General features: G+C 42.8%; 1 protein-coding gene across 6 annotated transcripts in view; it reads right to left on the bottom strand.

Annotated features, from left to right (window-relative positions):
• Positions 1 to 23,032, bottom strand: part of mast2 (microtubule associated serine/threonine kinase 2) — a 560,338-nt gene that overhangs the window by 166,045 nt on the left and 371,261 nt on the right. For all 6 annotated transcript variants that reach the window (XM_068037080.1, XM_068037082.1, XM_068037083.1 and 3 more), the window contains one exon: positions 14,060 to 14,151. In XM_068037080.1, coding sequence (XP_067893181.1) covers positions 14,060 to 14,151 — 92 coding nt within the window. The remainder of the gene's footprint in view (positions 1 to 14,059; positions 14,152 to 23,032) is intronic.

Below are 23,032 nucleotides of genomic sequence, written 5' to 3'. Positions count from 1 at the left end.
AGACTTCAATCAATGCAATATAAAGTAAATTACTCAAGACATGGCGCAGGAAATGAAAGCTGTAGCACCCCTTTGAGACAGCAATCTGAGTACTGCAGATAGGAAGAAAAAATATGTGAGAAAGGTACTTGATGAATGGTGTTAGAATATTTAAGGATGAGCATGGCTAGTGGAAGGAATAGTCAAGTACAAAATGTTCTTAGTTTATGAGATTAAGTCACGAGTGGGCTTTAAGGCCACCACTTTCAGACCTGAAAAGTGCCCAGTCTAGCTCAAATTACCCTGGAAGGGTAAAGGATCTCAAAAAACTGAGCAACAGGTGAAGCTAGCCGTTTCACACTGCTAATATGCAGTAGCAATGCAAGTGGTATTTTCCATCAATAGCATGCTGTCATCAAGCCAAAAAGACATTCTTTCTACTACACAAATGAGTAATGTGGCATGTGAATTCCAGTGCCAGTGTAATGCCAGATACATAGGCCGTACAACCCAACGACTGGCGGATCGCATCAAACAGTACACCCCTTCGGCTGTTCACAAAAGGCAGAGGACTGACTGTATTCAACCAGAACGTACTTGCAAAACTCAGAACACAATGTCTAACATTAGATGTGATTTCGCAATTGGACAGTGCTTACTGAACAATTCCAAGTGAGCTAAGAATTACACTATCAATTTAAGATCATCAGTCAGGCTCGCAACGCTTGCTAGAAGCTACATTTATTAATAAGCAGGGACATGTCCTCTGCAAGCAAAAGGAACATGTCCAGGCATTGCTCCTTTTTTTAATTAAACAAAGCATGGGGACAGTAGTTCCCTGATGCATTCTCCATGGCAATGCCTTGACCAGAGTCGACTGTCAACCAATCAGCACCCTTTTCTCATGCAGTATAAATTGTTGCTCCCTTTAAAATTTGGCATTCTTGCTTCTATCCTGATGAGCAAAACGAAAAGCTTCAACAGCAAGTCTCTTTCTTCAGCAATACTCCAGCTTAAGTTTTGTTGAAGCTATACAACAAGCACTTCATTCTACTAATCCATGCTATACCTCGAACACGAGACCTACTGGGCTGGGTATAACGAATATGAAAATATTCTGTTTTCCAGCACTGACATCCTTCAGCTGAATAAGCACAAAAGTTCAACCCCAAAATCTATAAATTGGTTCATGACTAAGAGAACACTTTGGTAACTACAGGACATAGTACTTCTTAATTCTGCAATTTAAACAATAACCTCACTTGGATTAGTGCTTTAAGAGTTAAATTTCATGGAGCTAAGAATTCAGTTGCTCTCTTTAAGATTCCGTATCAAAACCTGCTTTGAACTTGCACTTCTGCACTACTATCATAGTAATATCAGCTCATCCAAGGAAAAGCAGACTACAAGGCTTTGCCTTGCTGTAGTACTACACCGTAGTTAAATAGCTCATTGCCAGAGTTCCAAATGCAAATACAGATACTCTAGAACAAAGTGCACAATTGTAAAATCCAATTAAAAGAATAACCAAATCACTATTATCTTTTTCATGGTGTATCACACTTACTTTAATACTTAAGGAGCAGACCCTGACATTTTTGCTGCATATCGAGCATTTATGGAGACAAAAAACATAATAGCTGTTTGGAATTCAAATGTCATCTGTTCATGGAGTTGCTGCTTACCTCCATTTATAACTTATCTTCATTTATAGAGCTCTGTAAATAAGTATTTAAATGATAGGGTATGCTGGGCTAATATCAACCATAGGGATCCATTTCACTTGTTTCTACATAGAACAATGGAGGTGCTCCTCTGTTCATCTCAGAGACCAGAGAAGCTCTTCAAATGGGTTAAATCAAAAAAAATTACATATTAGGAGGGACTCCAAGTTATCCATTAATACCTATCAGTGATGGTTCTTACAACACAATTACATTAGTCTTTAAGAGGACTAGATTTTAAGAGTTTGATCACAGCCTAGATGATGCTAGTAGCAATCACCTTGGGACATTTCATTGTGTTCTAAATCCTATATGAATACAAGTTACTGTTCTAGTTGTAGTGACTCTTATTGCACCTGTCCTTCTACAATATGCTAACAGGGAAACTGGGTCAAACAGCAGTTTGGAACTCACGGCTCTAAATTCTGAACTACTGCAGCTCAAGAGTAGCAGGTATCAGAAGGGAGAGCCCACCCTCTTTTCCACATATGCTGTCCTTTATTATTTTCCAAGTGGAGAGGAGAGGAATTAAAATTATTAGCAGCAGCAACACCTTAGCAAAGCAATTATTTCACTTTTTTATATATTGATTGCTGTACACACATCCCAAAAATGTGAATTTGGCCAACTGAATGCAAATAAATATAATTTTGTATGCAAAACACAAGATTTGCTTGAAGCAGATTTTGAGGCTGTATAGCAACGCTTGGATGTTTTGACACATTTACGTAGTTGCTGAAATAACAGTGTAGGTGTTTGTTGGGCGCCTAGACACGGCAAAATATACCTTTAATTAAAGTCAGTCTCTTTTCAGTTAACAGGTCAAGGTTAGCCATATGATAAGTAAAGCAATGTACATTTCACAACATAGAAAATGCAAATGACTCATCTGTTTGTCACCTTGCAGCCAGCAGGCTCATTTCATTGTTACATTAATACAAATTAAATATTCAAAAGGAAGATGTCCAAATATATTTATCATAAAACACAGCAAATGGGTTTAGACAGATATCTATAAGCTCCATTTATTCATACGATTTGATTTCATTCATATAATTTTAAATTTAGCCTCTCAATATCATCTAAAGCTAATAGAATGTTATCGTTTATCGCGAGGGGAATTGAATACAAAAGTAGGGAGGTTATGCTTCAGCTATACAGGGCATTGGTGAGACCACATCTGGAGTACTGTGTACAGTACTGGTCTCCTTATTTAAGGAAGGATGTAAATGCATTGGAGGCAGTACAGAGAAGGTTTACTAGACTAATACCTGGAATGGGTGGGCTGTCTTACGGGGAAAGATTGGACAGGCTAGGCTTGTATCTGCTGGAATTTAGAACAGAAAGAGGCGACTTGATTGAAACATATAAGATCCTGAGGGGTCTTGACAGGGTGGATGTGGAAAGGATGTTTCCCCTTGTGGGAGAATCTAGAACTGGGGATATCTGTTTAAAAATAAGGGGTCGCCCATTTAAGACAGAGATGAGGAGAAATCTTTTCTCTGAGGGTCATGAGTCTTTGTAATTCTCTTCATCAAAAGGTGGTGGAAGCAGAGTCTTTGAATATTTTTAAGGCAGAGGTAGATAGATTCTTGATAAGCAAGGGGGTGGAGGGTTATCGGGGGTAGGTGGTAATGTGGAGTAATCAGTTCAGCCATGAACTTATTGAATGGTGGAATAGGCTCGAAGGGCCGAGTGGCCTACTCCTGCTCCTAATTCTATGTTCGTATGTATCTCAGACCGAGTAGTTTTAAATAGTGTAAGGTGGTTTCATTTGTCCGGGATCTGGATTCTGAAGGGTCCTTAGGCTTGCTGATGCCGAGACTCAAAATTACATCTGATTTAGTGCGAAACTTCTTACCATCCAATCTATTTGTTGTTTTATCTGACCAAGCTCCATTTGTCAGCCTGCCTGCTTAGCAACTAAGAGTACAAAAAAAAGCAGGTTTTTTTGGTTTTCATCTTTAAAAGAATAGGGGTATTTAGTTCCACATCAGATAATTTAATGCAGTCTCCAGCTATACAAGATATACAAAACACAACTAGATATGACCTAAATAAGCTGGTATCCAATTAGTAAACCCAGAAATAATCACACTGATAGGTCTATATGAGATATGTGATCTGCACTTCCAGGCAACAAACTGATCAAACATTGGCCAAGCATAAATGATTTGTAAAATACGACTACTGAAAGGTACCAAATGAGATTACAGACAATCTGAAATAAATTCCACAACATTAAAACCCAATTAGGATTATCATTTTCTTTCCCATGGTTAATACTTAAAATGTGACTTAATCATTTTTGCTGCAAATGTTTGATAGCAAACGTGAATTTTAAAAGTTGCCTCCTGAATCCAAGGATTAAATCGTTATTGTCCTCAAAACCTCCAGACACTACAATTGATATCATAAAGTTAGATAAGGCTTTTGTGAAAATTAACATATTTAGCTTTCTTAGTGGCCCAGTAAGTAAAACACAGCCGAGCTCCAAGTCACGCACATCCCGAAGGCCCAGCTACAATTTCTAGTCTGTGCTGCGTTAACTAAGAGCCAACAGTTATGACACTACAAATGGCCTTTGTTTTTATGCAACGAGTGGTGAGGATGATAAAGAAAATAGCTAGGATTCCTACTCACGATCACTATCTACTGACCCCTGCTGTACCTTGTCCATGAGGCCATTCTTTTCCTCTGAGCCTAGATGCTATCTAGAAGACAATGGTGGGAGCTGATGAAATGTTTCATTACCTGCACCCCCTCCCTCCACCCACTCTCCCCCGCTCCCCCTTCCCAGCTCCCCCCTCGCGCCCCCCTCCCAGCTCACCTCCCTCGCACCCCCTTCCCCCCACCCCCTCGCACCCCCTTCCCAGCTCCCCCCTCGCACCCCCCTCCCCACCCCCCTGCAGCCCCCTTCCCAGTTCCCCCTCGCACCCCCTTCCCTCCGCACCCCTCCCCCTCGCATCCCCTCCCCTCCCCCCACCTCCCGCACCCCCTTCCCCCCACCTCCTCCCACCGTCATCCACCTATCCCTGAGCAGGGGCCCTAACAACCCCACTGCCTTGTGGGTATATCGGGAGAGACCAAGGCTAAGGGAGTAAACCCGAACAGAAAATCCGGAGCGGAACCCCGAAGGCGGTCATGTGTCACCTTTGGCACGTTTCCGGCAGTTCCTGCAGCCATACCGGTGCCAAATGTCGTGCTCTGCACTCATTTGGACCCCACCAGGAAGGCCGAGAGGGGGGTTTTGACCCTTGGGCAACTCACAATCTCCATACATCTGCCCAGGCATGTGCCATGGAGAGGTCACTCCATAGTCGCCTCACAGCGACCAAAACAACATGGAAGGCAGCAGTTACGGGTTATGTCCAGCTCAATTGGCGTAGAGATTGGGCGCCATGGGTTGCCTCTGTCGGTGGGAGAGGTCATCGCATCTCACTGGACAGCTACTGCCTGCCTTAAACCGGGCAGCCGTCAGTAAGGTTCTGTCCCGCCACGGTCCACCTGCTTCAATGGGTGCTTGGAGCTCAGAGTCATTGCCCGAAAAGTGGACTGCAACAGCGCATCAAACAGCACAACAAAAAAAGGAAAGAAGGTACCAGCCCTTCATTTTGCAAGCTGGAACGTCAGAACTATGTGTCCTGGCCTGTCGGATGACCTGACACAAATCAACGATTCTCGGAAGACCGCCATCATTAACAACAAGCTCAGTAGACTCAATGTGGACATTGCAGCACTTCAGGAGACACGCCTCCCTGCGCGCTGATCTCTAAGAGAGCAAGACTACACCTTCTTCTGGCAGGGTAGGGATCCTGAAGAACCAAGACAACATGGAGTGGGCTTCGCCATCAGAAACTCTTTGCTCAGCATGATAGAGCTACCCTCAAATGGCTTGGAACGCATACTGTCCATCCGACTGCTTACAGCCTCTGGTCCAGTACACCTACTCAGCATCTATGCTCCAACACTCTGCTCCCCACCTGAAGCTAAAGACCAGTTCTACGAGGAACTCCATAATATCATTAGTAGCATCCCCAATACCGAACATCTGTTCCTGCTGGGGGACTTTAATGACAGGGTTGGGGCCGACCATGACTCATGGTCCTCCTGCCTTGGGCGCTATGGCACTGGAAGGATGAGTTGTGTACCTATCATAACCTCTGCATCACCAACTCGTTCTTTCATAATAAACCCTATCACCAGGTTTCTTGGAGGCACCCAAGATCACGTTGTTGGCACCAGCTGGACCTCATCGTCACAAGGCGAGCCTCTTTAAACAGCATTCAAATCACATGCAGCTTCCACAGTGCGGACTGCGACACCGACCACTCCCTGGTGTGCAGCAAGGTAAGACTCAAACCAAAGAAGCTGCATCACTCCAAGCAGAAGGGCCGCCCGCACATCAACACTAGCAGAATTTCTTATCGACAGCTGTAACATAAGTTTCTAAATTCACTTGAAAAAGCCCTTCAAAACACTCCTACAGGGGATGAGGAGACCAAGTGGGCCCACATCAGAGATGTCATCTATGACTCAGCAATGACCACCTATGGCAAACATATGAAGCAGAATGCAGACTGGTTTCAATCTCACTTTGAAGAGCTGGAACCTGTCATAGCCGCTAAGCGCATTGCACTGCTGAAGTACAAGAAAGCCTCAGCGAGTTCACATCCATAGCACTTAAAACAGCCAGGCGCTGCGCAAATGAGTACTGGCAACACCTATGCAGTCATATTCAGCTGGCCTCAGACACCGGAAACATCAGAGGAATGTATGATGGCATTAAGAGAGCTTTTGGGCCAACCATCAAGAAGATCGCCCCCCCCCCTCCTCAAATCTAAATCAGGGTCATAATCACTGACCAATGCAAGCAAATGGACCGCTGGGTGCAGCACTACCTAGAACTGTACTCCAGGGAAAATGATGTCACTGACACCACCCTCAATGCAGCCCAGTCCCTGCCAGTCATGGATGAGCTGGACGTACAGCCAACAAAATCAGAACTCAGTGATGCCATTGATTCTCTAGCCAGCGGAAAAGCCCCTGGGAAAAATGGCATTACCCTTGAAATAATCAAGAGTGCCAAGCCTGCTATACTTTCAGCACTCTACAAACTGCTTTGCCTGTGCTGGGACGAGGGAGCAGTACCACAGGACATGCGCGATGCCAATATCATCACCCTCTATAAAAACAAGGGTGACGGCGGTGACTGCAACAACTACCGTGGAATCTCCCTGCTCAGCATAGTTGGGAAAGTCTTCTCTCGAGTCGATTTAAACAGGCTCCAGAAGCTGGCTGAGCGTGTCTACCCTAAGGCACAGTGTGGCTTTCTAGCAGAGAGATCCACCATTGACATGCTGTTCTCCCTTCGCCAGCTACAGGAGAAATGCCGCGAACAACAGATGACCCTCTACGTTGCTTTCATTGATCTCACCAAAGCCTTTGACCTCATCAGCAGACGTGGTTTCTTCAGACTACTAGAAAAGATCAGATGTCCACCAAAGCTACTAAGTATCACCTCATTCCATGACATGAAAGGCACAATTCAGCATAGCGGCGCCTCATCAGACCCTCATCAGGGAACTCCTCTTTGCTGACAATGCTGCGTTAACATCTCACACTGAAGAGTGTCTGCAGAGACTCATCGACAGGATTGCGGCTGCAATGAATTTGGCCTAACCATCAGCCTCAAGAAAACGAACATCATGGGACAGGACGTCAGAAATGCTCCATCCATCAATATCGGCAACTACGCTCTGGAAGAGGTTCAAGAGTTCACCTACCTAGGCTCAAATATCACCAGTAACCTGTCTCTCGATGCAGAAATCAACAAGTGCATGGGAAAGGCTTCCACTGCTATGTCCAGACTGGCCAAGAGTGTGTGGGAAAATGGCGCACGGACACGGAACACAAAAGTCCGAGTGTATCAAGCCTGTGTCCTCAGTACCTTGCTCTATGGCAGCAAGGCCTGGACAACGTATGTCAGCCAAGAGCGACGTCTCAATTCATTCCATCTTCGCTGCCTCCGGAGAATCCTTGGCATCAGGTGGCAGGACCATATCTCCAACACAGAAGTCCTCGAGGCGGCCAACATCCCAGCATATACACCCTATTGAGTCAGCGGCGCTTGAGATGGCTTGGCCATGTGAGCCGCGTGGAAGATGGCAGAATCCCCAAGGACACATTGTACAGTGAGCTCACCACTGGTATCATACCCACCGGCCGTCCATGTCTCCGCTTTAAAGATGTCTGCAAACACAACATGAAGTCCTGTGACATTGATCACATGTCGTTGGAGTTAGTTGCCAGTGATCGCCAGAGCTGGTGGGCAGCCATAAAGGCGGGGCTAAAGTGTGGCGAGTCGAAGAGACTTAGCAGTTGGCAGGAAAAAAGACAGAAGCACAAGGGGAGAGCCAACTGTGTAACTGCCCCGACAACCAATTTTATCTGCAGCACCTGTGGAAGAGTCTGTCACTCTAGAATTGGCCTTTATAGCCACTCCAGGCACTGCTTCACAAACCACTAACCACCTCCAGGCGCTTACCCACTGTCTCTCGAGACAAGGAGGCCAAAGAAGAGAGATGCTATCAGCAAGGTGGGGGCATTGCAACTGCATCAAATCCTGTCCTCACCTAATCATGATAAATACACACTTTCCAGATGACATCGTTAGATAGTACTCAAGAGTAGAAACCTGATTTTTTTATTCACTTTTGGCCAGTGCTGCTGAGGATAACTCTCGTGCTTCTAAGATAATGTGACCATGAATGATTAACTCAGCATGGCCCAGGAGACTGAATTAGAAATAACTTTTGTGGACACTGAACATTAGGGCACAACTGTAGAATAGCCTGTAGACAATTACTGTTTGGCCTAATGTAGAATGATCACTTGAGTGAGATACTAAAGGGCCACTGCCTTCCACTGAACCAAATTCCATCAATAGCCAATACTTCAGCCTAGAAAAATTTTGGAAAAGAAAACAATTGTGGCCAGAAATAGTCTGGTTATCAAAGTGAAAATCCCTCCCTGCTAAATCAATTCAAGAAAACATCACTGTCAATCCTGGAGCAGCTCCACTGCAAAGAAATAGGCGATTACTGACTATTGCGATGGAGTCACTGAACTCTATGAAGCTTCGCTATGGGGTTAAGTAATTTGCATTAGCAGCCTGTAGCATGGTTTCCTGGGCATGGATGGCAATGGAATGGTAGTTTGCAATAAGTCTCTGTGTAACTCACAGGGAGAGAGACCAGAGCAGATGAGCAGCATGAGAGCCTCACTTGAGAGTCTCAATGAGAGCAATGTTGCTGGACATAACTGCTGTTAATAATCCTTTGGTCTTGAAATTACATTGTGTGATGTCATGCAAATGCTCAAAATGGGTTAAATTTGTTTTGCACATTATTTTAACATAAACAATTAAATAAATGGATTAACACCTCATTTATATGTCTACACTCTCTACAAATTGAAATGCATTGCAAAGGTTTAAAAAGTACTCAGAAGGTCCAAGTTGGCCAACACACGAGAGTTACACTACATGCAATGTCAAATAACCTCCTCCACTGGACCCCCTTATTGTGTTACAACTTCAGTAAGACTGAAATGGGAACGTCTTTGCAGTGATGCCAATCTATCATGTCAAATGCATCTTATATACCTCTCCTGAAACCGATTCTAAAGCTCAAAAATAGTGATAAAAGTGTACCATCTGTAATTCAATCTTTTATGTTCAAGGCAAGATTTTCAAAAATTATTCTATCTCATTAGCTATTCCATGGTTCACAGTATTTATTTTTAAACGTCACACCTTACCAAGGGGAAAGAAAACACAAATACCTGCTTTCTTCTTTGGGTTCCCACCACTGCACTTCTTTCCCATGGCACAGCTTCACAGACTACTTCATAACTACAATCAATACTGAGTTCAACAACAACTTATATTTATTTAGCACCTTTAACAAAATAAAATGTTCCCAGGCACTTCACAGGAACATTATAAAACAAAGTATGACACCGAGTCACATAAGGAGATATTAGGTCAGATGACCAAAAGCTTGGTCAAAGAGGTAGGTTTTAAGGAATGTCTTAAAAGAGGAAAGTGAGGTGTAGAGGTGGAGAGGTGTAGGGAGGGTATTCCAGAGCTTGGGGCCTATGCAATTGAAGGCGTGACCACCAATGATGAAGCATTAAAAATTAGGGATGTAGAAGAGGCCAGAATTAGAGGAGTGCAAAATCTTGGAGGGTTGTGGGCCTGGTGGAAATTTGAGAGATAGGGAGGGGCGAGGCCATGGAGGAATTTGAAAACAAGGACGAGAATTTTAAAATCAAGATGTTGCTTGACCGGAAGCCAATGGAGGCCAATGGGGTGATAGGGGAATGGGACTTGGTGCAAGTTAAGACACAGCAGCACAGTTTTGCATGGCCTGAAGTTTAGGGAGAGTAGAATGTGGGAGGCCAGCCAGGAATGCATTGGAGTAGTCAAGTGTAGAGGTAACGAAGGCACAATTGAGGGTTTCAGCAGCAGATAAGCTGAGACGAGGTGAAGTCGGGAAATGTTACGGAGGTGGAAATAGACAATCTTAGTGATGGCATCAATATGAGGTTGGAAGCTCATCTCGGGGTCAAATGTGATACCAAGGTTACGAACAGACTGGCTTAATTTCAGACTGTTGCCAGGGAGAGGGATGGAGTTGGTAGCTAGGGAACGTAGTTTGTGGCGGGGGCCAAAAACAATGGCTTCAGTCTTCCCAATATTTAATTGGAGGAAATTTCTGCTCATTCAGTACTGGTTGTTTGATAATTTAGCAACAGTGGAGGAGAAGAGAGAAATGGTGGTGAGGTACAGCTGAGTGTCATCAGCATACATGTGAGAACTAACGCCATGCTTTCGGATGATGTCGCCGAGGGATACCATGTAGCTGAGAAATAGGAGGGGCCAAGGTTAGATCCTTGGGGGACACCACAGGTAATGGTGCAGGAGCAGGAAGAGAAGCCATTGCAGGTGATTCTCTGGCTACAATTAGATAGATAAGAATGGAACCAGGTAAGAGCCGTCCCACCCAGCTAGACAACACTGAAGAGGTATTGGAGGAGGATTGAGTGATCAATCGTCTCAAAGGCTGCAGACAGATCGAGAAGGACAAAGAGGGAATGTTTACCTTTGTCACAGTCACATAGGGTGTCATTTATGACTTCTATAAGACCTGTTTTGGCACTGTGGCAGAGGCAGAAACCTGATTGGAGGGATTCAAACATGGGGTTCCGGGAAAGATGGGAACGGATTTGGAAGGTGACAACACGTTCAAGGTGAGGTAAGGCTGAGCAAATGTGTAGCTGCAGAAATGGTGTGGCAAATGCAGGGCCAAAGGATAGCTGAAACTTTGCAAGTGCAGTTGTAAATGAATCGGTGGATATTTTTTTCCAGGGATGGATACAGAAGGAGGCAGGGTTGGGGCAGGGGAGGGGGATGCAACTGGAGAGTGATAGCAGGAAGCCTTATCTGTAATTGATATGATGGGACTAGCAAGACCACACAAGGCGTCAAGGTCAAGGGGGTGGCCAAGAATATAGGTTTGGGAATTTACATGCAAGGACAGGTTTAGGGAGGATAAAAGGCAGTGAACTCAGAGGGGAGAGAACATGATGAGTTGAGATGGAGATTGAAATCACCAAGGATGAGAAGTCATTTGGTGCAGAAGCTGAGGGAGAAAAGCAGTGAAGATATCACGGTGGTAAAATGTTTTTATCATTCGGACTAGAGGGAAGCTGGCCAACTGTAGTTCTCCTAAATATCACTTTAGGGCGGCACAGTGGCGCAGTGGTTAGCACCGCAGCCTCACAGCTCCAGGGACCCGGGTTCGATTCTGGGTACTGCCTGTGTGGAGTTTGCAAGTTCTCCCTGTGTCTGCGTGGGTTTTCTCCGGGTGCTCCGGTTTCCTCCCACAAGCCAAAAGACTTGCAGGTTGGTAGGTAAATTGGCCTTTATAAATTGTCACTAGTATAGGTAGGTGGTAGGGAAAATATAGGGTCAGGTGGGGATGTTTGGTAGGAATATGGGATTAGTGTAGGATTACAATAACTGGGTGGTTGATGGTCGGCACAGACTCGGTGGGCCGAAGGGCCTGTTTCAGTGCTGTATCTCTAATCTAATCTAATCTAATCACTTCTGACACCATCACTCTCTCGCGATGGGGCTCCACCAAACTGACAAACTCAAAGTTAGAGAAAGGTGCCCGTTTGAGATAGTCAATGCAGATCCTTGATGATCCAGCGATTAGGAATTGACACTTTCACTGCTGTGACTCAGGTTCATTGCTCAGTCAGAGAACCAATTTTCAATGTGTGGAATAAACGTCCAGATTAAATAGTGGTGGTAAAAACCCTGGAATTATTTGAGAAACGTTAGGATATTAGGATCTCTCTCTGGATGGATGAAATAAGGTGGGATGAATAGCCTTTCACACCTGTAACTATCTTGGCTCTGATGAAGGATCCTCACCCAAAAATATATTTTCTGTTACAGATGTAACTGGTCTTAATATGTATCTATAGTATTTTCTGCTTTCATGAAGATTGTGCTGTAGCTTTGCAACAAGTTCCTGCTTTATAATATACTGATCCAGTTTCCTTTTTACTCAATATAGACAAAGGAGGCTGGATATCAGAAATAAACAGAGAAAATGCTGGAAATCTTTGTCCGCTCATCTGTTCTCTCCACAGATGCCAACTGAGCTGCTGAGTGTTTCCAACATATTCTGTTTTAATTTCAGATTTACAGCCTCAGTAATTCTCTATATTGCTTATATTGTTTAATTTACTGCCACTTCTCTGTCGGGAATGTCTCCCTTAAAGCAATTCCATTTCCCTCTTCAGCCCAATTTCCGTTTACCTTTTTAAAAAATTCATTGTTATTGCTATCCCTTTCCTCAGTCTTTTGATAATTTCACTAACACTACTTTCACAGCCACATCACTTTTTTCAATAACAACTTGCATTTATATAGCACCTTGAGAAAATAAAAACTTCCCAAGGTTCTTCACAGAGGATGCAAAACCAAACAAGGAGTTCTCAAAATCTTGGTCAAAGAGGTCAGTTTTAAAGTGGATCTCAATGGAGATCAACAGGGAAGGAAGAAGCAGAGGGTCTTAGACAAAGAAGTCCAGAGGCGTGGGATCCAGGTGGCTGAAGGCAAGGCATGGCCACCAATGGTGGGATGAAGCGGGGTCGGGGGGGGATGGTTGCAGGGGGAGAAGGTGCACAAGAGGTTATAGGTGGAGGAAAACAGTTCAAGAATTTCCAGCAGGTTACACAGATAGGAATAGGTGAGGCTGTGAGAGGATTTGAACATGAGGTTGAGTTTTAAATTATAGGCTTTGGGGAACCAGGAGCAAATCGAGGTCTGCGAGGATAAAAGGTGATATGTTGAGTTTGGACAGGTCTGGAGCATTTTGTTGTTTGATCAGCATGCTCAGCAATCACCTGATGAAGTCAAAGTATTGCTTGCAACTTCTGGATAAAGTCCTCGAAGCTGCACTAAGACGTGAAGTGTCTGATAAATTCAAGACAGAATTCCAAACTTAATAAAAGTGAAAAACTGCAATAAATTTACTTATTCATTCTGGGGGTGTTGGCACCACTGGCATTTATTGCCTATCCCTAGTTTTCAGTTGTATAGTAATTGTGTTTAATTATATGCAGGTGGTGGGCATTAATTGGGGTTTCACTTGAGCACACATGGAGGCACTAATTGAAGCTGGGTATAATTGTGTTGCATTCTTGTAATGTTTCACTCTAAATAAATGTAAGACTGATGTAAGATTGGCTCCAGTACTATCCTTCACCAGTCATATCTGATTCAAAACGTCAACTCTGTTTCATTCCACTCAGATGGTGCCAGACCTGCTGAATATTTCCAGCACTACTTTTATTTCTATCCTTCACCAACTGGCTTTCCTGATTAGAGCACTAGTTTCCTTGAGAAGGTGATGGTGGGTCTTCCACTTGATCTGCTGCAGTCTATGTGGTGAAGTACTTCCACAACGATCCATGATGATGAAAGAATGGTGATATGTGTCCAAGTCAGAATTGTGTGCTTGGATTTGATGGTGCTCCTGTGCATCTACTGCCCTTACTCTTCTAAGTGGCGGAGGTCACAGGTTTGGGAGCTGCAACTTACTGCAGTCAATCCCGTACATAGGACACACTGCATCAAAGTACGCCGGTGGTGGAGGACATTGATGTTTAGACTTACACTGTAAAATGCTGCAAGTAAACTGGAAGCAAAGTTTCAATTTTCTTTTTATATACAGTAAAACCAAAGCCCACTCATGGTTGTTGTTGCTCCTTACCTGTGTGCCCTGGCAATGGTGAATGCGGCCGTGGTAGCGTTGGAGAAGTGCTCGAAGTCACAATCAGGCTCTTCCTATTACTTGTACGGCAACTGAAATAGAAAAAAAATCAAAGGTTTTAAAACAAACCATTGCTACCATGCCTTTTCCCTAGCCTATCATTTGTGCTCAGTTCATCCTGATGGTAGGTTTCCTCTTTATTCCCCTATTGCTCAAGCCAACGTCTTGTACACTATGTTTTCTGCAACTAATGATATGGCAGGTGGATTTCTGGGATCTAAATGGGCATCAGTGTGTTAACAGCTGCCAAGCCAACAGCCATCCTTTACACACTATGTTCACACAAAAGGTGAAACTAGACAAATCTCACTCGGGAGAATTGTGCTCTCCCCTTCTCCATTCATCACCCTACTGATGTTGGACGGTATATGTAAGAATCCAAATTTATGTAACACTACTGAATTTGGTTGATTGGAATGTTTTTTTAAAGCAGATACCTTATCTTGAAAATGACCTTTAAAAAATAGGCCATAAAATGCAGGAATATCTACCTAGTAGTTTACTAGTGCATAAATAAGTGTGTCAAACCACGTAGTGCGTTCTGGCTTGCAGGTTTCCTTAACAGCTTCATACTAATGTTATATTGCTGTATGTCAGTGTAATTTATTTAAAGCTCAATGTTGTCTAAAAACAGTAAATCAATTCCCTAAATTTCAAGATAAAAGCAAAATACTGCAGATGCTGGAAATCTGAAATAAAAACAAGAAATGCTGGAAATACTCAGCAGTTCAGGCAGCATCTGTGGAGAGAGAAGCAGAGTTAACGTTTCAGGTCAGTGTCCTGAAGAAGGGTCACTGACCTGAAACGTGAACTCTGCTTCTCTCTCCACAGTTGTACCCTAAATTTCAAGTCTGACTTGAAGCAAATTTACTGTTTAACTAATAGTAATAGATCTGTAAAATCTAAATTAGCACAGAAATCAAATGTGTGGAATACATGTGTGCCAAATGGTCTGTGTTAGGCTACAGTGAAGGGCTAACAATACACTTAACTCATGTGGATGGTGTTTAAAGCACCAGCACCTAGTACTTGGCTTGCTTTTGTTAATTGAGTTTGCACATCATTAGGTGATTTTTCTTTACCAAAACTGCAGAGATCTTGCAGTTGATGAGAGACGACCAAGGTCAGATTGCAATAAATGACATTTTTCTGCTATTCTTTGAATATATAAAGTTAATTGAAGTATAATTATAAAGTACTAAAATTCTGAGAGCTATTAGCTCCCTGGCCTTTACCATTCTATTTACTATAAATATTGGTAAACGATTTACTGCAGGAAATTGTATGAAATGATTATAGCAGATTCTCTGTCTGCTACCATATTGTTTTACAGTTATAATTGTTCGCCTCTCCGCCTGCCCCAATGGGATGATAATGCCCTTTTAAACCAAACAGTTCATTAACAATGTACCTAGGCTAATAACTGCATTAAAAGGTCAGGAAGCTAAACACTTGGTATTAGTTTATGCTGAATAGTGACAGTATTAAGGGTTGGTAGAAGGGGTAGTCATGGGCTAATAGTTCAAAAGTGTCAATGAACTCTGGAGAACCATCAAAATGAAATTCAGGAAAGGAGGAACAAGGAGGTCACCTCCAACTGATTATTTTACTCATCACCCAGACAAAGCAATCAGCTGTCGTCATTCTAATTTCTGGTCTCAATGGATGGCTGTGTACAGCACCTGCCTGTTCCTGGTCCGACATCAAAAGGTCAACGTTGAATGAGTGAAGAAGTAAAATGCAGGATAGGCTATTCTTCTGAATATAGGCTTTATGCTGCCATGTTGGGGCAATGCAATGGCTGACTCTGCCATATTGATGTAGAAACGCTTTGTTTTGAATCCACATTTATTGTTTTTGACCATAAGAACTCAAACAAAACAGAAACATTTCCCCATTGCTGATTTAAATAAGTGACAATATCATGCTGAACAATATAGAAATAGCATTACCTTAGGTTTTTTTTTAACAAAGCTAACTTAATATTTTTCCTTCCTGTGTCTGGGACAAGCTTCTGCCAATGCTGCTTTACAATCAGCTACTTACAAGGTGAAAGCAGCACGTGCCAATTAGTCTTTCAATTTCCCTTCACTTCCTGTGAAGAAGTGGATAGCCTACACTCAGTCCTTTACCATGACTGCATGGCTGAGCTTTGAGATCGCAATGTCAAATCTGCATTATAACTACTCTGCAGCGCAAAACTCTGCATCAGTGCGCCACCACATTCCGAGTACATTTTGAAACTAATTTACAAAATTACAGAGTGCAGCTTAAACACAGCCAGTCTTGTGTCTAGATAAAGTGCAATGACACAACAATGGGAAAATGAGAGACTCCAAAAACACTTTCTGTCAACTAAATCACATCAAAAAGAGAGACCCTAATAGGGTGAAGAATGTGCTTTACCAAAATTAAAAACTTGTAGGTAAATATATCTCATACATGTATTTTAATTTTATATACTGTCACAAGAGCTTTTTTTTTATTGAAAAGCTAAGAAATCTGCGTGCTTTTAAAAACTGAAAAAAAGACTGCAAGGCACCTGTTTCCAAGCAGCTCAACAGGAAAATGACAGTCATAAATCTTCCCGTCACATGATTTATTGTTAGGGTTTCAGTTTCAGTTTTGCAGTGTGAAAAAGACCAGGGAGCTGGAAGTAGCCTGTAGTGAGCTGTCTGGGACCTGTGTTTGCAGACCAGAGGCAAAAAAGACCTACTCTCTAAAAAGATTTTCCTCTCTTGAAAAAAGAGATTCTACATTTGAGGTGGTGGCTGTGGTCTGCCTGGAGAGAGAAAAAGACCCAGCGAAAGAGGAGTTGCTGCTCTCTGTGGAGAAAGGCTCATTTGCTGAGAGGAAGCCTTGCATTTTAAAAGGCAGCAGACTCCTATTGCCTCCAGTCACTGAAAAATCCCTGCTTCAGGAGTGATTCCTGTTGCCTCTTGTGTTTTTGGAGATGCTGAAAGATCAAGAAAGCTTCTATTGCTAGACTGCTACTTCAAAATCCAAGTGGACCTGTTACCACACCCTTTGCTGAAAGATCTGTGTGACACCTGCTGCAGACGAATTGCCTTGAACCCCTACCCATCACAGACTGTTCAATAACCTCGCCTGGAGAGACTTGGAGTGGCATCCGGCTATTCGACTCTGGGATACCTCACTGACCCAGAAATATCCCACCAGAACGTTACAACCCAGTTATTTTATTATTCCTAAGAAACAGTTGTAAAGAGAAAAGCCTTTCTTTCCCCCCCCCCCGTTAACCGGTTTTTGAATGTAAGTGTGTGTGCATGGGGGTTAGGAAGGACAAGGAGTTATAACATCTTTGCATATATAGATTTATCTCATTATTGTTTAAGATTTAGTTTATTAATAAATAGTTAATTTTGTTGTTTAAAGAAACCTGGTTTGGTGTGCTTTATTCTGGGGGACAAATAGAGTGTTTAATTTCGCTATTTTCCGGTAGGTGGGAAAATTTACTAATATGCTGTGACCTGTGGTGTAGTCGGACTGAATTAACAGTGCATTACTCCCGCCTTGGTCGTAACAACACACATATATCTCACATGCACATTGTATATTTATGCAGACTGCTTCTATCAACGAAAGGAAGCTGTAATGTCGCCAGCAATATTCCCTCTAAGCTGCATGCCCTGCTTGACCTGTGGAGGTCACCCACAAATCGGCCTCTTTAAATTATGGCTGGTACAAATCCATGCAAAAATTTTAAAGGGACTGTGCACTCAGAACAAAATTAGAGGGAACATTGGTCACCAGCTGATTTTAATGCTGAACTGGTGTAAGCTTTTTTTTTATTTGTTTCATGGGATGTGGATGTAGCTAGTAATGTCAGCATTCGTTGCCTATCCCTAATTGTCCTTGAGAAGGTGGTGGTGAGCTGCCTTCTTGAACCACTGCAGTCCATTTGGTGTGGTACACTCACAGTGCTGTAAGGGAAGGAGTTCCAGGATTTTGATCCAACGACAGTGAAGAAATAGCAATATATTTCCAAGCCAGGATAGTCTGTGAGTTGGAGGGGAACTTGCAGATGGTGATGTTCCCATGTGTCTGCTGCCCTTGTCCTTCTAGGTGGAAGAGGTCGTGGGTTTGGAAAGTGCTGTTGAAGCAGGCGTGGCGAGTTGCTGCATTGCATCTTGTAATTGGTACACACTGCTGCCACTGTGCGTCGGTGGTGGAGGGAGTGAACGTTGAAGATGGTGGATGGGGTGCCGATCTAGTGGGCTGTTTTGTCCTGGATGGCATCGAGCTTCCTGAGTGTTGTTGGTTACAAAGAAAATCAAGCCATAAATAGAAGAAGCACTAAACTACTTAATTCAGGCTTTCAGAAATTCCATTAAATAAGAAGGGAGGAGGGTATAGAGGAAAAAGGAGCAGGAATGGGCCATTTGGCTCTTCAAGCCTGCTCCACTATTCAAACAGATCATGGCTGATCATCTACCTCTACGCCATTTTTCCCCACAATCTCCATATCCCTTGATGTCGTTAGTATTCAGAAATCTATCGATTTCTGTCTTGAACATGCTCAATGATTGAGGGTCCACAGTCCTCTGGGGTAGAGAATTCCACAGATTCACCACCCTCTAAGAAATTCCTCGTCATCTCAGTCTTAAATACAGGCCCAATTTCTGCAATCTCTCCTCATAAGACAATCCCGCCATCTCAGGGATTAATCTGGTGAACTTCCATTGCACTCCCTCTATGGCAAGTATATCCTTCCTTGGATAAGGAGACCAAAACGGTACACAATACTCCATTGATCTCACCAATGCTTTATACAATGGAAGCAATACATCTTTACTCCTGTAATCAAATCGCCTTGCAATGACGGCCAACATTCCATTTGCCTTCTTAATTGCTTGCTGTACCTGCATGCTAGCTTTTAGTGACTCATGAACAAGGACACCCAGGTCCCTTTGAACATCAACACTTCACAACCTCTCACCATTTAAGAAATACTCTGCCTTTTTCTTTTTTCTACCAAAGTGGATCACTTCACACTTATTCACATTATATTCCATCTGCCATGTTCTTGCCCATTCACTTAACCTGTCTAAATCTCCTTGAAGCCTCCTTGCATCCTCCTCACAACTTACGCTCCCTCCTAGTTTTGTGTCATCTTCAAATTTGGTAATATTACAATTGGTCCCCATTTCCAAGCCATTTTTATAGATTGTAAACAGCTGTGACCCAAGCACTGATCCTTGCGGTACCCCACAAGGAACAGCCTGCCATCCCAAGAATGATCCATTTATTCCTACTCTTTGCTTTCTGTCTGATAACCAATTCTCAATCCATTGCAATACATAACCCCCAATCCCATGTGCTCTAATTTTGTTTATTAACCTCCTGTGTGGCACCTTATCAAAAGCCTTCTTAAAATCTACATCCACTGGTTCTCCTTTATCTGTGCTACAAGTAAGATTTCAAAAAACTCCAACAGGTTTGTCAAACATGATTTGCCTTTCATGAATCCATGTTGACTCTGTCCAATCACATCATTATTTTCCAAGTGTCCAATTATCTCATCCTTTATAACAGATTCCAACATTTTCCCTACTACTGTCAAACTAACAAGTCTGTAGTTCTCGGTTTTCTCTCTTGCTCCCTTCTTAAATAGTGGGATTACATTTGCTACATTTCAGTCTGCAGGAACTCTTCCAAAATCTATAGAATTTTGAAAGAGAACCACCAATGCATCTACTATCTCTATAGCCACCTCTTTCAATACTCTGGGATGTAGCTCATCTGGTCCAGGGGATTGATCAACTTTCAATCCAATTAATTTTTTGAGGACTATGTCGTTATTGATACTAATTACTCTCAGTTCTTCATTATTACAAATCCCTTGGTTCCCTAGTATTTCTGGGAGATTTTCTGTGTCTTCCTTTGTGAAGACAGACACAAAGTAATTGTTTAGCCTCTCTGCCATTTCCTCATTCTCCACCACAAACTCTCCTGTCTCTGTCTGCAATGGACCCACATTTGTCCTTGCTAATCGTTACCTTTCACATATCTAAAGAAGATTTTGCAGCCTCCCTTTATATTTCTAGCTAGCTTCGATTCATAATTCCTATTCCTTTTCTTTATCAGTTTCTTGGTCCTCCTTTGTTGGACTCTAAATTGCTCCCAATCCTCGGGCTTACCACTTTTTCTGGCAACCTTATAAGCCACTTCCTTTGACCTAATGCAATCCTTAATTTCTTTTGTTAGCCATGGTTGATTCATCTTTCCTGTTGGGTTTTTGTGTCTTCAAGGGATGTATATTTGTTGTAAACCATGTAATACTTCTTTAAATACTGCCTCCTTAAATATTGCCTGCCTCCCATCAAATCTATTAACGTATTTTCCCAAGCCACCATAGCCAATTTGCCCCTCATGCCCTCAGAGTTTCCTTTGTTCAGATTTAAGACCCGAGTTTCAGAATAGACTACATCTCTTTCAAATTTATTGTAGAACTCTATAATATTATGGTCACTATTTCCTAATGGCTCCTTTACTGCAAGGTTGTTAATTAGCCCTTTCTCATTGCATAATACTAAATCTAAAATAGCCCGATCCCTAGTTGGTTCATCAACGTACTGCTCCAGAAACCCACCTTGTACACCGCCATGCTAGGCCCCCACCTGCCAAGAATGAGGCACATCAATTTTGTCATGAACATTGATTTTAAACTGTTACTGAAGTGAAGAAAGGACTTGTTAAACAGATCAGCCGTGGTTGGAAAATACATTTGCATATTAACAGACAGTGTTTGGAAGGTCAAAGCAGCCATTCCCTGACACACTCAACCCAAATGGACTTCTGATCACCAGACGTTGAAGGTGGGGGAGTTCGCATTCCAGATTGACTGCTAAGATGGCTGAATACACAAACAGACGTGGTCAAACCAGGTAGTCACATGACTAACCTGCTGGGAAACCTGAGTTTTTGAACTTGTACAAATAGTTTGAGCAAAAAGCAAAATGCTCTTGGACTGAGAAGATCCCTCCTGGCTGGCTCACCACAGCCTCTCCTGTCTACCTGCTCTCATCTCTTTCTCACAAGCCTCTGAAGACACATGAACCCCAAGAGAGAAAAGTCTCCTACAGCGAACAAAGTTTAAGAAGAATACTGGGCCCCAACAAAAAGCAAGATCTACCTACCTACAACCAAGGATTCTACAGTGAGCTTGAAGAACCGTAACAAAAACTCTTCCGAAATTGCCTCAAATGTTTCCACTTTATTTTTCGTCTGCTCTTTTCTGTCTCTATTTGCATGTGTGTATCGCATATGCATGCTAGCATGGGCACATCGCATATCCATAGGTGATAACTGAATTACAGTTTAAATTTAATAAATTTCCATTTTTCTTTTTTACACCGAAGAAAGCCTGTTTGTGCAGGTTTCTTTGCCTTATAATTGGAAAGCAGTAAACAAGGATTCACTGGCAAGGGGGCGAGGGGGAGCTAAAAAATACAGTTGTCTAAAGTTAAACCCTGTTATGGTAAGACCAGGTGAAGACTGAGAGGGACCCCTAGACACCTTTCTCACTTGGTCGTAACATAGACACTCCAGGAATTCATCCTCCACAGCATTAGTGCTAATTAAGTTTGCCCAATCTATATGTAAATTGAAGTCACCCATTATAACTGTATTGCCCATGCTGCATGCAGCTTTAATTTTCTGATTTATACTGTGCCCAACATTATCACTACAGTTTTGTGGCCTATAAACAACTCCCACCAATGTTTGTTACCCCTTGCTTTCCTTAGCTCCACCCAATCTGATTCTACATCTTGCTTCTTCGATCTAAGAGCCTATCTCCCTCAAGTACTGATCTCGTCCCTTATTAACAGCGCTACCCACCTCCTTTTCCCCTCCGCCGATCCCTCCTAAATGATGAACATCCCTGAATATTCAGTTCCCAATCCTGGTCACCCTGTAACCACGTATCTGTAATGGCAATTAAGTCATACCCATTTACCTCTATTTGTGCCTTCAAATCATCTACCTTGTTGCAAATGCTGCGTGCATTCAGATGGCATGCCCTTAACTTTGTCTTAACATTATTTCTCACTCTGATCCTATCTGATGTTAGTCTTCGCCTCATCTGCCTTCCAATTTAGCTTACTACTTCTCTACTTTCTGTTATCAGTTTTGCTTCCCTCCATTCTGAGCTCCCTCTTAGGTTCCAAACCCCCTGCCAACTTAGTTGAAACCCTCCCCAACAGCACTAGCAAATCTCCCTGCGAGGATGTTAGTCCTGGTCCTGCTAAGGTGCAACCTATCCATCTTGTACAGATCCCACCTATGCCAGAACAGATCCCAATGCCTCAGAAATCTGATGCCCTACCTCCTGCACCAATTCTCCAGCCGAGTTAAATTGCTTAATCCTCCGATTCCTTTGCTCACTGGCACGTGGCACTAGGAGTAAACCTGAGATTACTGCTTTTGAGGTTCTGCTTTTTAATTTCTTTCTTAACGCCTTACTCCACTTTCAGGACCTCATCCCTCTTCTTACCTATGTTGTTGGTACCAATGTGGACCATGACCTCTGGCTGTTCACCCTCCCCAAGAAGAATGTGAAAATACAATTAATAAAACACCAGTCAGACTTACTGCAGAGCTGCAGTGAGGTGTTTGTTCTGAACAGTGTGCTAGTGATGGGATTAACAGAATGGATGCTTGAATTAATTACCTAATAAATAACAATAATGATTTGTGTCATACAATATATCATGTAGGAATCTGAACATGTATAAAAGAAATTATAAACGACAAAAGTTAAGCCTTAATTCTGAGTATCTGTTATTTACATACATATATAGTAAATAACAGGCAGTAATCCAAACAAGGGATGGTATCTTTATACCAAGAGCATAGCTCAAGCTGTCTGCAGAAGCCACACTGATGCCG

This window comes from Heterodontus francisci, chromosome 8 (assembly GCF_036365525.1).
Source record: "Heterodontus francisci isolate sHetFra1 chromosome 8, sHetFra1.hap1, whole genome shotgun sequence".
Classification (NCBI taxonomy): Eukaryota; Metazoa; Chordata; class Chondrichthyes; order Heterodontiformes; family Heterodontidae; genus Heterodontus; species Heterodontus francisci.
Note: the sequence above shows the minus strand (reverse complement) of the source record. Positions and strands in the feature narration are given on the sequence as shown.